This window comes from Cetorhinus maximus, chromosome 9 (genome assembly GCF_964194155.1).
Source record: "Cetorhinus maximus chromosome 9, sCetMax3.hap1.1, whole genome shotgun sequence".
Taxonomy (NCBI): Eukaryota; Metazoa; Chordata; class Chondrichthyes; order Lamniformes; family Cetorhinidae; genus Cetorhinus; species Cetorhinus maximus.
Window position 1 is genome coordinate 51,041,753 of NC_135887.1, and position 18,561 is coordinate 51,060,313.

The window sequence follows — 18,561 nt, forward strand, 5'->3', positions numbered from 1 at the left end:
CTGGCTAGGCCAGCATTTATTGCCGATCCCTGGTTGCCCTTGAGAAGGTGGTGGTGAGCTGCCTTCTTGAATTGCTGCAGTCCCTGTGGTGTAAGTACACCCACAGTGTTGTTAGGGAGGCAGTTCCAGGATTTTGACCCAGTGACAGTGAAGGAACGACGATATATTTCCAAATCAGGATGGTGAGTGGCTTGGAACTTCCAGGTGGTGGTGTTCCCATGTATCTGCCCTTGTCCTTCATAGATGGTAGCGGTTGTGGGTTTGGAAGGTGCTGCCTGAGAAGAATTGGTACGTTTCTGCAGTGCATCTTGTAGATGGTACACACTGCTGCTACTGTACATTGGTGGTGAACGGAGTGAATATTTTTGGAAGGAGTGCCAATCAAGTGGCTGCTTTGTCCTGGATGGTGTCAAGCTTCTTGAGTGTTGTTACTGCACTCATCCAGGCAAGTGGAGAGTATTCCATCACATTCTTGACTTGTGCCTTGTCAATGGTGGACAGGTTTTGGGAAATCAGGAGGTGAGTTACTCACTACAGGATTCCTAGTCTCTGACCTGCTCTTGTAGCCACAGTATTTATATGACTAGTCCAGTTCAGTTTCTGGTCAATGGTAATCCCCACGATGCTGATAGTGGGAGATTCAGTGATGGTAATGCCATTGAATGCCAAGGGGTGATGGTTAGATTCTCTCTTGTTGGAGATGGTCGTTGCATGGCACTTGTGTGGCGCAAATGTTACTTGCCACTTGTCAGCCCAATCCTCGATATTGTCCAGGTCTTGCTGCATTTGGACATGGACTGCTTCAGTATCTGAGGAGTCACGAATGGTGCTGAACATTGTGCAATCTTCAGTAAACATCCCTACTTCTAACCTTATGGTAGAAGGAAGGTCATTGATGAAGCAGCTGAAGATGCTTGGGTCTAGGACACCACCCTGAGGAACTCCTGCAATGATGTTCTGGGACTGAGATGATTGACCTCACAACCATCTTTATTTGTGCTAGGTATGACTCCAACCAGCGGAGAGTTTTCCCCCTGATTCCCATTGACAGCAGGTTTGCTAGGGTTTCTTGATGCCACACTCGGTCAAATGCTGCCTTGATGTCAAGGGCAGTTACTCTCACCTCACCTCTGGAGCTCAGCTCTTTTGTCCATGTTTGAACTAAAGCTGTAATGAGGTCAGAAGCGGATCCAAAAATTATGTCCTCGAAAGTAAGGTTGAGGCTATATGAAGGCACAATACTTATACTGAGAGGATAAATTAGTCTGAGAGCTCGATGCAATGGCAAGAAGGAAGATCTGGTATTCCAGATCATAGATAGGACACAACACCCACTCATCTCAACTAAAGGAAGTCTAAAGCTTGGGCTGGTAACCCTGAATGTGCCAACAGAGGTTTACAATGTGTCACAGCACACAAAACCCTTGACAGCAGAACAGATCCTAGAGGAGTACAAAAATGTGTTTACAGGGTTGGATGTCTAACAAGAGGATATCAACTAGAAGTAGATGAAAATGTAAGGCCAATTCAGCATCTGCCAAGAGGAGTTCCAGCTGCCCTCAAGTCAGGCTTAAAAGACAAGATAGAAGAACTGGAAGAGAGGGGAGTAATTAAGGAGGTGACAACTTCTATAGACTGGATTAGCAGCATGGTAACAGTGAAGCAACGTGGAAAGCTATGAGTATGCTTAGACTATAAAAGATCGAAACAAAGCACTGAAGAGATCTCACTACTCCATGCTAACCATGGAAGGAATTTTGCCGCAACTTGCCAAGGCAAAGATCTTTACTACCCTAGATGTGAAGAATGGTAACTGGTAAGTGAAGCTGGATGAAAGCAGCAGCTTTCTAATAACATTCTGGGTGCCATTCAGGAGATACAGATGGTTGCTCATGCTGTTTGGCATCTTCACGGCTTCAGAAGAGTATCAACGCAGACAGCATGAGATAGTCAGTGATCTTCCTGGATTGGAAGCCAGTGGATGATCTACTGGTCTATGGATGTGGAGACACAATGGAAGAAGCCATAGCTGACCATGATCAGAATTTAATACGACTGCTGGAGAGAGCTCACCAGATGAACCTGAAGGTGACCAAGAAAAATTTGCAATTGAAGGCCCTTGAAGTCAAGTACATAGGTCATGTATTGACAGCAAAAGGTCTTCGCCAAGACCCTGACAAGGTGAGAGCTATAGCAGCGATGCAGCAACCACCGGATCTGAAAGCAGTGCAAGGATTTGTTTGATTTGTGAACTATATAGCAAAATCTTTGCCTTATTTGTCATCAGAGTGTGACTCATTACACAAACTCACTGCCAAGAAGGTGAAGTGGTATTGGGGAACAGAACAAGCCGCGTTCATGAAAATCAAACAGCTAGTGCTAACAATGCCATTGCTAAAGTACTTTGAAGTCAATGATCAAGTCACTTTGCAGTGTGACACCAATGAGACAGGTCTAGGAGCAACTCCTATGCAGCAACGACAACCAGTTACATTTGCTTCCAGGGCACTAACGCAAACGATGCAATATTCAGATTGAGAAAGAGTGCCTGGCTATTATTTTTGCTTGTGAGCATTTTCATCGATACCTACTTGGGAGAGAAAATGTAACAGTGGAGTCCGACCACAAGCCACTTCAAAGCATTTTTCTCAAACCACTACTACCTGCTCCAAAGCGCCTGCAAAGTACGTTACTTCATTTACAAAGATATCACCTGGACGTGACATACATGCAAGGGAAACAGATGTACATCGTTGACATGTTGTCGAGAGCAGCCCTCCCCATGAAGAAAGTTGAGGATGCTACATCAGAATGTGAAATCTTCCAGATTCAACATGAAGCTGCAGCTAAATCTGATCTAGAAGTCATCAACCCAGCAGACATGATGCATCTGACAGGCAAGAGACTTGCTCAAATCAAGCGAACTACCCAACAAGGTGCAACTTTCCAAGCGCTACAAGTAGTAATGAGATGATGGCCTGAGAGCATCCAGGACACACCTCTGGTCACAAGTGCATATTAGGCATACCGAGATAAATTGATAACCCAAGATGGCATCTTGTACAAAGGCAATAGAGTCATCATTCCTAAGGAGATGAGAGGAGAGATGCTGAAGCGCATCCATGCAACGATCAAGGAATTGAATCAAGTCTGAGAAAGGCAAGAGAAGTGCTCTACTGGCCAAACATGGGCAATGAAATTAAAGGCCACATTGGCCAATGTGATGCGTGTAATGAGTACCAAGCTAAACAATTTAGAGAGCAGTTGATGACGCATGACATCCCAGACAGACCATAGATGAAGCTTGGAACAGACCTCTTCACTATAGCAGGAACTGATTAGATTGTCACTGTAGACTACTATTTTGACTACTGGGAGTTAGACCAGCTGACTTCAATGATACCAGGAGAAGTAGCAGAATGCCTGAAAGCACACTTCAGTCACTACGATATTCCAGACATTGTGATGAGTGACAAAGGTCCTCAGTTCACAAATGAAGAATGCAGCCATTTCACAGATGATTGGGAAATTCAACACTGCACATCATCTCCGCAGTCAAATGGAAAGGCTGAAGCCCCAGCAGTGAAAATCCCCAATTTTTGAGCAAATCTAGCAAAGATGTATACAAGGCAATCCTCGAGAGTATAAACACACCAACTGAAGGCATGGAAAGTAGTCCAGTCCAACGACTAATGTCATGCTGCACGCAAAAGATGCTTCCAAGCAAACAAGCTACTGAAACCAGAACTATTAACAAGCATGAGTGAAAAAAACCAAGGTGAAGCGGCCAAATGCCAAATTTCAGTTTGACAAGACAGCCAGCCCATTGCTAGAGCTGAGCATTGGAGAGCCAGTCAGGGTGCAAACCTTCAATGTTCTCAACAGGAGCCAGCCCACGTGGAATCTTGGGACATGAAATTGTCAGCTCAATTGTACGCGGTGGAAGTGAACGACCAATTATACTGGTGCAACCGCAGGCATATATGTACAACTAGTGAAGCTGTCCTTCACAGCGTGAAGCTGTTCCCTCACAGCAATCAATCAGTCAGGAAGAAGGGATCTCACCAGCTGTACTGAGTACAGAACTACCATCAATACCAGAGGTCCAAGTGTCCCCAAGAATGGCAATGGAACCACAACAGTTACCATAGCAACAAGTGCTGCGGGAACGACACTCTCTGGAAAGAGACCATCACCCAGACGAACAGCCAATGACAACACGCACGCGTACTATTAAGAGACCTGCATGGTTTAAAGACTATGTATGCAATGCAGGTACAGAGACTGACTAGTAGAACAAACAGTTGTTAATGCATGAGAACAGTGCCTGTATAACGGATAACGTGGGTAACTCACAGTTACACATGATCGTGCATGCAAATTTGTCTTTTGTTCGGTATAAAAAGTGGGATGTTTGGGTTTGAAATGCAATCAGTTCTACATGTTCTATCTGACTTGCTGTAGTCATGTGACCTCTACCATGAGGCAGTTCTCTGGAGGCTGCCATCTTGAGGTCAGTTCAATAACTCTCACTGAGACAGACACTGGAGGAGCACTGCAGTCTTTAAAGACGAAACAGTTGTGACTGTTTCCAAGTCCTGAACCCACCTCCAGGGAAAACAGTCACTCTTTGGGATTTTCATGCAGGCACTCCGTTAATTAAGTTGGAGACAGGGCTCCTATCCAAATAAAGGCAGCAGGTGGGTTCTTGAAACTGGAGAGCCAATTGGAAGCATTCCAGCTTGACAGCAGGCTGCAATAAAGAGTGAGTTACAAAGAGGGTGTTTCGACATGGAGGTGCCCTCTTGGCAACCTTTTGAAGGCCTCAAATAAAAACAGATTCAGCAGCCAGGCGACTGTTTTGAGGTTAGGGGGTGAGTCGGAGGTGGGGGGGTGCAGGAGAATCTTTCTACAGGGAGGGCCTGTAGGCCTGGCTGGAGTGTTACCCCCCACTCACCCCCAGTCTGCCAGTGGCAGCCTGCCTCAAGGCAATTAAACTACCCATCATTGTGTTGAGAAACTGGAGGCCAACTGAACATCCCAGCTGGCCTCCTTTAAGTGTGGTTAACAAGAATCTTAATGAGCCTAGTTGGCTGCCTGCCTCGTGGAGGCAGGTCATCCTGCTGACTTCGAACCTGCCTTGGCAAAAACAGCTGGTGCCGAGAACAGGGTCAGGAAACTGACACACCAGCAGTATTTTCCGGTCCTGTCCTCCATTATCAAACACGGCCTAAACTTCTAAACTTCAACCCCAGATGAGAACAGGATGTGCTGTGATTGTTCCTATAGTTGAATATACTGCTCTCACTTATTATGAAGCCTTACACATGTTCACTGGCCACACATGCGAGCTATCAGAATTTGTATCACAACCAAAGCGGTGACAGAAAAGGAATTCTCCCAAAAACTTGTGGAAAAGAGGTGTAAAAATGCTTGCAATATTTGACTGGAACTTGATGCAAATAGGTTACAGTCTCTGTTAAAATAGCAGAAAGATGAATTTCAAACCACCGCATTAAATACTCTGATATTAGTGTATCAACATAACTGGGGCAAAGACTAAATTGTAATAGTAAAACCACTTTTTATACTTTTCATTTTACAACAAGGGACTGCAGCAACACTGACGATGTAAAGAGTTAGTTTTCAAATAAAGAACCTGTAATCATGGCTATTTTTAAAAAATTAATAGGAGAATTAGGAAATGTTTGGGCTGTATCCATAGAAATTTATTGAAAATCACTCATGCAGTTTATAGGATAGGAAACAAGTGCAAGTTTTGAAAGCTGTAACAAAGATTAAGTAATCAAAAGTAATGTATGTCTTTAAAAGAGGACAGATAAATCACAAGTCTACAAAACAAACTTAAAATTTAAATTTGCATAAAAATAAAACCCAGAACTTGTATTGCACTATACCTTTGAACTTGTCTGTTTCTTTGTCTCTGACTAGTCGAACGCTCCTTACGTTCAGCTCCTTAAAGATGGCATCAATGTCTCCCTGCACAGTATTAAAAGGTAAATTTCCTACATAAGCAGTGAATGGGGGCTCTGTCGGTAATTCTTTCTGTTTTCGAGGACCGCTAACACGAGATCTTCTAAAACAACAGAAAATAAAGTTAATCTTCAGGCTGTTCATCTCTAAGTCACATCCCATTTAACAAGCGCTTCATAAGATTTGTCATAGACAGTTTCAGTTTTATTAAATTGTACTAAAAGTCAGAAACTAACATGACCTATCTCCCATTTTCACCTAGACAGACCTTGCCTGCTCCCTACCCAAAATCATTGTTCATGATTTAAATTAACTTTTATGTAAGTAATGATGGTAAATAATTTGTGTGGAACCTGCTTACTATCTGTTGTTCCTGGTATATTTATCTAGTTTCAGCATTAAATAGTGTCAGCATTGTGTATGTCGGTTTGGGCAGCAATGAAAATTTAATGTTTTAACAGCCTGTGCTTGCAGCAGCCAACCAGCTAACTTGGTAACAGTGGACCGCTGCTGAAACCCTTGACATCAAGAATGCACAAACTTCCAGCTTGCAAACTGCAGCTTACAATTGATGATTGTGATGAATGCTCTCAACTGTATCACGTTGTTACAATACAAAGGCAGGGGGAGTGGAGCAATTAGTGCAGTAATAGTGATGTTAGCTAATGTGCTTTTTTAAAATGAAAATAAGCAAAATAGTGCTTTTTCACCTATGGACCCTGGTTTAAAGTCAAATCTCCCATCAATAATCTTATGCATAATGGGTATGGGCAAGCTCAATCCAGTTCCAAGCGGCCATGAAATCATTGCACAAAAACATCGAAGGTTTGGCACAAATTGGCAATCTTATTCAGCAGGGTCAGATATATAGGAAATAGAAACACCACAGTAGGAAATGCTCTTCTGAAGGTTCAGGCCAAAACACATTCTTGCACCATGAATGGGTTTCGTTCTAGATCTGGCTGCTACCATGCTTTTTTTTATTCATTCACGGGATGTGAGCTTCGCTGGCTGGGCCAGTATTTATTGCCCATCCCTAGTTGCCCTTGAGAAAGTAGTGGTGAGCTGCCTTCTTGAACTGCTGCAGTCCATGTGATGCAGGTCGACTCACAGTGCTGTTAGGAAGGGAGTTCCAGGATTTTGACCCAGCGACAGTGAAGGATCAGCGATATATTTCCAAGTCAGGATGGTGAGTGACCTGGAGGGGAACGTGCAGGTGTTGTGTTCCCATTTATCTGCTGCCCTTGTCCTTCTAGATGGTAGTGGTCGTGGTTTTGGAAGGCGGTGTCAAAGGAGCCTTGGTGAATTTCTGCAGTGCATCTTGTAGATGGTACACACTGCTGCTACTGTGCGTCGGTGGTGGATGGAGTGAATGTTTGTGGATGTGGTGCTAATCAAGCTGGCTGCTTTGTCCTGGATGGTGTCAAGCTTCTTGAGTGTTGTGGGAGCTGCACTCATCCAGACAAGTGGGTAGTATTCCATTACACTCCTGACTTGTGCTTTGTAGATGGTGGACAGGCTTTGGGAAGTCAGGAGGTAAGTTAATCATCGCAGGATTCCTAGCCTCTGACCTGTTCTTGTAGCCACAGTATTTATATGGCTAGTCCAGTTCAGTTTTTGGTCAATGGTAACCTCCAGAATGTTGATAATGGGGGATTCAGTGATGGTATTGCCATTGAACATCATGGGGCGATGGTTGGATTCTCTCTGATTGAAGATAGTCATTGCCTGACACTTGTGTGGCATAAACGTTATTTGTCAGCCCTAGCCTGGATATTGTCCAGGTCTTATATAAAAGCAAAAAACTGCGGATGCTGGAAATCCAAAACAAAAATAAAAATACCTGGAAAAACTCAGCAGGTCTGACAGCATCTGCGGAGAGGAACACAGTTAACGTTTCAAGTCCGTATGATTCTTCAACAGAACGCTGGTCTTGCTGCATTTGGACATGGACTGCTTCAGTGTCGCAAATGATGCTGAACATTGTGCAATCATCAGTGAACATTCCCACTTCTGACCTTATGATGGAAGGAAGGTCATTGATGAAGCAGTTGAAGCTGGTTGGGCTGAGGACACTAACCTGAGGAATTCCAGCAGTGATGTCCTGGAACTGAGATGATTGACCACCAACAACTACAACCATCTTCCTTTGTGCTAGGTGTGACTCCAACCAGCAGAGAGTTTTCCCCCTGATTCCCATTGACACCGATTTTTGCTGGGACTCCTTGATGCCATACTCGTCAAATTTGGCCCTGATGTCAAGGGCAGTCACTCTCACCTCACCTCGGTAGTTCAGCTCTTTTGTCCATGTCCAAACCAAGGCTGTAACGAGGTCAGGAGGCGGAACCCAAACTGGGCATCAATGAGTAGGTTATTACTAAGCAAATGCCCCATTGATAGCACTGTTGATGACCCCTTCCATTACTTTACTGATGATCAAGAGTAGACTGATGGGGCGGTAATTGGCTGGGTTGGATTTTTCCTGCTTTTTGTGTACAGGACATACCTGGGCAATTTTACACATAGCCAGGTAGATGCCAGTGTTGTAGCTCTGGGGGCGTGGCAGGTTCTGGAGCACAAGTCTTCAGTACTATTGCCGGAAAATTGTCAGGAACAGTAGCCTTTGCAGTATCCAGTGCCTTCAGCCATTTCTTGATATCACTTGGAATGAATCAAATTGGCTGAAGACTAGCATCTGTGATGCTGGGGACCTCTGGAGGAGGCCGAGATGGATCACCCACTCGGCACTTCTGGCTGAAGATTGTAGCAATTGCTTTAGCCTTATCTTTTGCACTGATGTGCTGGGCTCCTCCATCATTGAGGATGAGGATATTTGTGCAGCCTCCTCCTCCAGTGAGTTGTTTAATTGTCCACCACCATTCATGACTGGATGTGGTAGGACTGCAGAGCATAGATCTGATCCATTGCTTGTGGGATTGCTTAGCTCTGTCTATCACTGGCTGCTTATGCTGTTTGGCACACAGGTAGTCCTGTGATATAGCTTCACCAGGTTGACACCTCATTTTTAGATATGCCTGGTGCTGCTCCTGGCATGCCCTCCTGTATTCTTCATTGAACCAGGGCTCATCCCCTAGCTTGATGGTAATGGTAGAGTCGGGGATATGCCGGGCCATGAAGTTGCAGATTGCGTTCGCCTCATGGATGCCCAGTCTTGAGTTGCTAGATCTGTTCGAAATTTATCCCATTTAGCACGGGATAACATGATGGAGGGTCTCCTCAATGTGAAGGCGGGACTTCGTCTCCACAATGTCTGTGTGGTGGTCACTCCTACTGATACTGTCGTGGACAGTTGCATCTGCGGCAGGCAGGTTGGTGAGGATGAGGTCAAGTATGTCTATCCCTCTTGTTGGTTCCCTCACCAGCTGCCGCAGACCCAGTCCAACAGCTATGTCCTTTAGCTTGGTCAGTAGTGGTGCTAACGAGCTACTCTTGGTGATGGACATTGAAGTCCCCCACTCAGAGTACATTCTGCGCCCTTGCCACCCTCAGTGCTTCACAATGCCTGCTGCATTGCTCCAGTGAAGCTCAACGCAAACTGGAGGAACAGCACCTCACCTTCCGACTGGGCACTTTACAGCTTTCTGGACTGAATATTGAGTTCAACAATTTTAGATCATGAACTCTCTCCTCCATTCCCACCCCCTTTCCGATCCGATCCCCTTTTTTTCCCAATAATTTATATAGATTTTTCTTTTCCCACCTATTTCCATTATTTTTAAATGTATTTCCATCCATTGTTTTATCTCTACCTTTTAGCCTATTTCGATTCCTTCACCCCACCCCCACTAGGGCTATCTGTACCTTGCTTGTCCTGCTTTCTACCCTTAATTAGCACATTCCTTAGATAATATCACCACCTTCAACACCTCTTTGTCCTTTTATCTATGACATCTTTTGGCTATCTCCACCTATCACTGGCCCTCTGTCCAGCTCTACTTGTCCCACCCACCCCTTAAACCAGCTTATATTTCACCTCTCTTCTATTTTTTACTTAGCACCGTTGAACAGTCATACGGACTCGAAACGTTAACTGTGTTCCTCTCCGCAGATGCTGCCAGACCTGCTGAGTTTTTCCAGGTATTTTTATTTTTATTTTTGTTTTGGATTTCCAGCATCCGCAGTTTTTTGCTTTTATCATCTTGAATGATGTTTGGTGATTGTTACACACAGGCTTGAGGCATTTTCCTATATGGGGTTTACATTTGAACAGTACCTGAATTGGTTACAGGTAATTCATTATGTTGGCAATATGATGTGCATACATCTTTCTACATACTATTGTGTGGGAGGTCTTCCTGAACAATCACTGGAATAATCACATTGGTCTTGTAAAATGCCATTAACTAATTGATATGTAAACAATGGCTTGCACTTATATAGAGATTTTAACATCAAAAAAATTTCAAGGTACATGACAAAGGAACAGAAGCAGTGTCTTTGAGATATTTAGAGAGGTGACAAAAGTCTTAAAAGTTTTAAGTAGCCTTCCAAAGGCAGGCAGAGAAGTACTGAAGGGAAGGTTTAGGGAGTGATGCTCAGAGAAGTCACACTACTAAAGGCTGTCTCAACAATGCCTGAGAAGAAGTTGCAGGGAATTCTCAGTCAGAGGTCAGGATTTTCCGTGCCCGCTGGTGTCGGGCGTGTTCTTTGGCATGAGCTGACAATCGTGAAATCAGTTTGCGATCGTCCACTCAACCCACTGATGGCAGGCTGCGTTTCCCGCCATCGGACGTCAGGAACCTCATTGTAATACATCTGCACATCATTATTAGGTCAGGCAGCCGGAATTGTTCCCCCTCCACCACCCCCGCTGCCCCACCCACCCCACTGGATCGTCCATCCACTTCAGCAGGAAAGCACACCGACATGTTTCACAAAAGCATATAAACTCAGAGGTGAGTACACAGTAACGTTGTGCAGCACTCACCAGGGTCGCCTGTTGGACTTCAAGCTTGAGAAGTGTTGTGGGGGGGGGGTTAAGGGCAGCCCTGCCATTGAAGTGACTTGGCAGGGGGGGTGGGTGGGCAAGGGCTGCCCTGCCGTTGAATATGGCGCACAAGCATTCTGGGTGGGGGGTAGGGTGGGTGAGGGAAGGGGCCACGCATTAGGAAAATTGTATAAAGTGACCATTCCTCTGCAACTGATACAGTTCAGACACAGCCACATTGATATGATTGGAGTTGGGCTTCAAGCTTATCTGCCCATTCAAGCAACACAGAGGCATAAAAGTGCCACCAAGTGCTCCAAAGCTTTTCACCCCGCCAGCACAGACTGCAAAGTAATGAGTATTTTAGTGAACTGCAGAATAATTGGACAACTGCGCACATTGTACAGTCTTCTTGCTAAAGCTGGCCATGGAGCAGTCACCGCTGGAGGTGCACACAGCCCCTTGCAATGTTATCATCCTGGTTTGGACCAGTCTCCCCGAAGGTTCAAGCTAACAGTGCAGCCTAGCAGTGCAGATTAGGAGAGTGCCTGTGCCTGAGCTGACAGCACAGAATGCAGTCCAATGGGCAAATCGGTCGCCAATCGGTCGGGTGGAGTGGGGCGGAGGTGGTGGGGTTTCGGGCAGCCATGCAGCGCACTAATCTCTGGCCATCCAAGTGGTGGCCAGCACTCTCCGGGGAGCGTTAAGCGGCCTTCACACTTAACCAGGGCAGGTTCTTATTACGCCCAGGCTAACCACGTGTCTCACTTTTTCATTCTGCAGGAGTACATCAGGATCATGGAGCTGTATGCCTGATGGCATACAGAGAGCGAAGATGATGGAAGAGAGAGCGACTGAGGCTCCTGGCTGCGTAGAGGCAGGAGCAGAAACCTCAGGAAGAAAGGGCAGCAGGGGCTCCCACATACGCTGCCCAGGAGCGACAGCAAGCTGTTGCTGGTCGGTGCCTAGTGACACCCAGGGTCTATAGACACCGTGTTTCATTCCTGCAGATGACCGAGAACCTGTGTCGCTGAAGACTGCATCCAGGGAACTGGCTACTTACATCTGCCAGCTACTGCAGGATTTGGCACCACGGGGACATAGAGGGCATCCACTGCCAGTGGCTGTGAAAGTGACCGCGACACTCAATTTCTGCCAGTGGCCCCTTTCAGGGCTCCACTTGTGTTCTCTGTGAGATCTCACAAGTCTCCACCCACAAATGCATCCATGAGGTCATGGATGCCATCTTTGCAATGGCACACAACTTTGTGCATTTTGCCCAGAACCAGGACAGCCAGAATGCAAGAGCAATTAGATTCACCCAGATCTTGGGTTTCCCACAGATGCAGGGTGTGATTGACTGCACTCACATGGTGCTAAGATCTCCATCGCAACACGCAGTGAACTACATCAACCGCAAGGGCTTCCACTCGCTGAATGTGCAGCAGAAATGCATCCTGCAGGTGTGCGCATGGTTCCCAGGGAATGTGCACGACTCCTATGTCCTCAGTCAGTCACAGATCCCTAGAGTCTTCCAGGGTCCACAGAAGCTGCAGGGATGGCTCCTCGGGGACAAGGGCTACCCGCAGATGCCGTGGCTGATGACACCCGTGCGGCAGCCTCAGACTGCAGCAGAGTGACAGTATAACGAGGCTCATGCTGCAACTCACAACTTGGTGGAGCAGACCATTGGGATGCTGAATATGAAGTTCCAACGCTTGGACCGGTCTGGTGGAACCCTGCAACATAGTCCACAGCGGGTGTCACGCATTGTCATCGGGTGTCGCGCCCTTTACAATCTGGCGCTGGAACAGGGCGAGGAGCTGGCTGAGGAGGAGCTGTAGGTCTTCTCCGATGAGGAGGACACCGATGGGGATGAGGGTGAGGAGGTCCTCAAAGTCGTTGATGATGGAGGTGAAGCTCTTGCACTGGCTAGACGAGGTAGGCATGCTCAGGAGGCCTTCATAGCTGCTAGATTTGTGGAGGATGACGACAGCCATGCAGTGAGGTAACTCCATAGATCCTCACATTGCATCTGTGAACATTTGACTCCAGTCTGGCTTATGGCAGCGCAAATACCTTCTGTGGGAATCATCCTGTCGTGGAGACCCAGTGTAGGCCTTAATAAGTCACTCAATTGCAGGAGGATGATAACGACATAAATCTTCACGTAGTCTCTGAGAGTGTCTGACTCCTGTTCAGCCAAGGGCAGCTCGCTTGCGCTCCATGATCAGGGTCATAGCATAGAGATGCAGCCATGAAACTTTAGAAGCATCTGATCCTTAGTCTGCCTTCAGCACCGGAGCCCTTCAGGAGCACAGCATCAGTGGTCACAGACTCTGAAGTGCTGGGGGCCAGCCCCACCTAAAAGGTGCTAAGAGCACACAGAGAGAATGAGAGAACTCTGAGTGACATCTGAGTTTCACATCTGAGTGACATGAACACTGCTCATCAGAACAAGGAGCTATAGGCAGGGAGACATTCTTGGGAGTTTATTGACAATAGTGAACAGTATGTGCAAGTGATTAACACCCGTGCCTAGGCTGTGCAACTAATTCTTATTAACTTTCCTAACCCTGCCACTACGTCTTGGTGCTCCCTGAGGTGGAGGCAGCCTGCTGACTGCAACACCCTCTGATGACCTTGGCGGGCATTCACTGGAGGGCTGAGACTTGGAGGGCCCCGGCCTGCTTTCAGGGCCCTGCAGTGTGGCAGTGGCACCCTCCTCGGCCTGTGGAGCTGGAGCTGCTGAGGTCACAGGAAGAGGGGATTCGGATGGGCTGGTCACTCTCGGAGTCATCTGGGTGGATGGGCCTGTAGTGTGCACCGGCTGATCCTCCTCCCTATGGGTGCCCTTGAGGAGAAGGGGTAGCTGGAGTGAGACTGAGCTGCCTGGCACCCCTCTCGTGTACACACTGTTGGAGGCCAACTATGGCATCAGCGATGGAGTTGAGCCTGCACAGCAGTGCAGGACCAATGTCCTGGACCAAGGTCTCCATGGCAACCGCCATCCTACCAGTGTTGACTTTGGTGCGTTCACATGCTGCCGCTATCACCTCAGCCTGAAGTTGGACGGACTCCTCCATTGTGCATTGCAATCTGAGGAGTGCAGTGGACATCCCTTCCTGATGTTCCCGAGCTTGCCTTTGCAGCTCAAGCAACTGTGACATGGCCGAGTCCAGAGGCTCGTCATCTGACTTGGACTCAGCACATTTCTGGCCTCCAGCAGTCCTCTGAGTGCTGGACACAAGGGAAGTCCCTGCTGTCACCTGCTGTGGATCAGACAGTGCGATGTGCTCACTGGATTGTGATCCTGAGGCTATTCTAAAGCTAATTCCCATCGAGGTGTGTGTCTCTGAGCTGGCGGAGAGTGTGGGTGAGCGCTGCAATGGGACTTCAGGGAGGGTGCCTCCAGATTCCACTTCAGAGGTTTTTTCTGGGCTTGATTGGAGGCCCTGGGTCATGGACTCCTTCGGCTGTGTCCCAGATGTGCCTGCGGAAGCAAAGGGAGATAATTAGTACATGGCCAATGGCCTGTGAAACAGGACACATCACTCACGGCATGGTTGTCTGATGGATGTTGCACTGCTGGACCCTCACTTGGTAGACCACCGCCGACCTCACCATCAGCACAGGACTGGTCCAGATCGTTGCTGGCCAGCTGGATGGCTGTTTTCAAAGTCTGTGAGGATCTTGATTTCAGGCATTTCTTCACCAGTCTGTGACTTCTCCCTTTTGTTGTGTGCCAGCTTGTCCTGCATGAATAGAGATGGAGAAAGTGTAGGCAAGGCCAGGCCAGATGATAAGTGTGCCTGGCATGTGTGGGTGGTGAGTGGTACCATGGATGGGATGAGGACAATGGAGGTGTGTATGAGAGGGTGAATGGTGATGTCCCTTGAACCGGCAGTGAGTGAGAGCCCTGTGAATGTGTGATGGGTTTGTGAGTGTGAGAGTTGAGAGTGATGAGAAGAGTGACTTACCCTGGTGGAACGGAGATCATTCATCCTCTTCTGGCACTGGGTGGCTGTCCTCTTTTGAATGCCGTTGACACTGACCACCGCTGCCACCTCCTCCCAAGCCAGGTGGATCATGCCGCTGCCCATCCTGTGACCACAGCGGGGCTAGAGGACATCCCGGTGGGACTCCACGGCATCCAAAAGGCATTTCAGTGACATGTCCCTGAACCTGGGGGCTGCAGTCTTTTTGCCTTTCAGGCCATGTTTTCCCTGCAGCAGTTGTGGTCAGGAAGCACTGAGATGTGGTGCACGCGGCTGGACTTTAAATATGGCACCAGGCGTGATGAAGCGGCGAGGTGATGGTGGGCAGGCGAATGAGAGCCTGCCCGCCATGGAAATGCCGTCTTTCCCAGGAATGAATAAATAAAGTGGCGGGCTTGGGACCATACGGCGTGAAAACCCGCCATCGTGGCCAGTGGGTAAAACGTCGATTTACCCGCCCGCTACTGCGCTTAATCCAAATCTGGGACGATTCTGCCCAGAGGATCAGACAGCACAGCAGGGAAAGGAGACTGGGCGAAGTTGCGTAAGTTGGGTAGCTGTGGAGAAATTTGAAAATGAAGGTTTTTATTTTGATGCATTGGCAGACAGGGAACCAGTGTAAATCAGCTGGGACAGCAATAATCAATGAGTCGTGCTTAGTGTTGGATAGGGTTTGAGTGTTGAGTTCATCTAAGTTCTGGGCAGGTTGGAGTTTATGGAGGGTGGTGAAGAGAGGTCAGTGAGAAATGCATCATAGAATTTAAGTCTAGATGTTAAAGTACATGGGGGTAAAGTACAGACAAAGATAAATGATGAATGCAAAGCTGAATGCAATGATAGAAGTAAGTGATCTTGATGGTAATAGGATATGGAGCTTGAAAACTCAGCCCTGAGCTATATAGCTTGATCTAAGTACAGTCTGGTTCCATCTGAGCACACAGCCAGGGAAGGGGAGAAGGAAGTGGAGTTTTTTCTGGGGGGTTTTTCTGACGGCTTTGGTCTTTCAGGTGCCAAATTGAGGGTATTGGTCATGGATGAGGCTTAATGTCATGGAGGCAATCTGAAAACACAGATCGTGGGGTTAAGGGAAGTGGTGAAGAGGTGAAGTTGAGCGTATGTACCGTGATAATGGATCAGATGCTTCAGGATCATGTCACAAAGGTACAACATGTAATGAGGAAAAGGTGAAAACCAAGGCTGGGTTGCTGGGAGGTCCAGAGTTGACCATGTGAGAGTAGGACTTTGTTATTACTAAAGATTCACTGCCTGTGTTGATATTAGTAGGGAAATGAGGCAAGGCAAGTTCCAAAGTTTGAGGAGCAATGGTGGTTCAGAACTGCATGGTTAATTATAGTGAATGATGCAGATAAACTGAAGGAAGCAGGGTATTGGAAACGATACACCATAGTGTCAGTCACAAAGCACACTGGTGACTTTAGCCATGATCGTCTTAGTGTTGTGAGCAGGTGGAAACTGGATTGAAGAGGTTCATGGGAGGGGTGGTCATGAAGCCAGGAGACAATGGCACAGTCAAGGGCCTTAGAGAGGAAAGTGGCATAAGAGATGGAAATTGGTGAGGACAGATAGGTCAAGGGTGAACTTATTGAAGAGGAGATATCAATGGCGATTTGGAAAGAGAGGACAGTCCTGAAGCAGAGGGAGTGCATACAGGAACCAAGAAAGGAACTTGAAGAATTAGGCATCGAGCGAGGAGGGAATACAGGAGGAGGAAGTAGGTTTTATGGAAGAGAAAAGCTGGTGAAGGGGTGGAGTAAGAAGAGAAGCTGCAGACCTATAGGTTATTCGGGTTACAATGAGTGAGGGACTGAAAGTGGTCAAGGCCAGAGGAGTAAAGGAAAATAAGGTGGCAGCTGGGGCAGCTATATTGAAAAACATGAATTTAATTGAATGTAGCAAGGTTAACAGTTGAATGTTAAACCTTGTAACAAGGATTGCAAAAATTTACTTATGTTTACTGATTCCTGTTTGAAGCTCTAGGTGGGAGATTGCTAAAAACAGATTCCCTCCCAAATTTGCTTCAAACCCAACCTGAAAAATTCCAGTTTTCCTACCTAAAATTACAATGTTCCTGCATCACAAAGATAACATCAGCACCCACACTGCTTGCTGTATATATGCCTTGGTAATAATATTACAGATGCAAGACACCTCGATTTCAGTGTAATTTTCTGCACAAAGGTCACAGGAAATAGAGAACAAAAGGAAAATCACTTTTGGTTCAAATCGAAAGGCAGATGAATATAATGGCCTGGACTTCAGCTGATGATAAAAATTTGACTGTATAATTAGTATGGATTGATGTGAATAGGGATTTCAAAAATAGTAAGCATAGTGAACTCAAGTGTCCTATAATGGAAAGAGGCTCGAGTTTCCCAGGAATGCTGCTTGCCTGTGTTGCAGGAAGTTGTGCATGAAATGATGAAAATGAGCATATTAAGGAGCCAAATTAGGGTCATGGATCTCTCCTTGGCACAATAATAGCATTTTATTTTGCTAGGTTTTGAGCAGAACTGAAGGAATTACAGAACCTAATGCTTTTCTCATGCTAATCTGAGGCAAGGATTGCTCACTTAATTTGATACAGGGATCTCAGCAATAAGGACAAAAAGAAATGTTCCAAATAAAAACTTTTTAATACTTTTCTACGAATTTACTGAGGTTTTGAGAGTCCATTGTTTTGACAATAAAAACAAACTAAAAAAAATCCCTCAAAGTCTGGGTGTTTAAAATCAGCAATTTAAAAAAACCTTTCATTTCCAAGCAACTTCAAATGTCTTGATGAGTCAAAAGCTATATGAAATATTGGGCCATAACTTCCAACTAGCATCGGGAAGTGTTTTCCCATAGGAATTAGAAGAAAGAAATATATACTGACCTGCCCTTGAAAATTACGCTGATGCTTCCGTTCACCAGAGCTGCTTGACGCCTGCATTGTGAGACTCCTCGCAGGCCCCAGCGAAGTGCAGCTCTGGTGGACTCAAGAACACCATGCCCCTTTTTTACAGCACTTACTACTGTAAAACAGGTAAGTTTAAAGGGCCAGTGAAATTGACGGCTAGGGAGAAGGTAAGTGGATAGGATTTGGGGGGGTGGGGGGTAGTTGGAGGTCTAGGAGGTGGGTGTCGGAGGTCCGGTGGGGGGGGGGGCAGGATCAGAGGTTGGTGGGTGGGGGGAGGGGGTTGGAAGTTGGGGGAGGCGGTAGGTCGGTGGGGGTGGTGGGGTCGGTAGTCCGGGAGGGGGCGGTCTGGGGGGTCGGGGGCAGTCAGAGGTCAGGGGTTGGGGTGTCAGAGGGTGGGAGGAGTGGGGTCGGAGGTTGGGGTGGTTGGAGGTCAGGGCATTGGGGGTTGGAATTCAGGGCAGTGGGGCATGTGGTGGGAGTCCTGCGGGGGTGTGGGGGAAGTGTCGTGGGGTTGGTCTGGTCTTTACAATAGTTATCCAGAAGTTAGAAGAGGTTTTAATTCTTCTAACTTTTTCTGAGTAACTATTGGTGTAACCCTGGTGCAATCCATCCGAAGTTTGCGATTTAAACCGCATTTTTGCAGTTTCCAGCGCAGGGCAATTGTCCAGCAGAAGTGTGCATTTCTGGGCAATTACCATGCA

General features: G+C 46.9%; 1 protein-coding gene across 1 annotated transcript in view; it reads right to left on the minus strand.

Moving 5' to 3' along the window:
* Positions 1 to 18,561, minus strand: part of eif4h (eukaryotic translation initiation factor 4h) — an 82,868-nt gene that overhangs the window by 37,578 nt on the left and 26,729 nt on the right. The window contains exon 2 of the mRNA XM_078548714.1: positions 5,919 to 6,097. Within this exon, the coding sequence (XP_078404840.1) occupies positions 5,919 to 6,097 (179 nt within the window). The remainder of the gene's footprint in view (positions 1 to 5,918; positions 6,098 to 18,561) is intronic.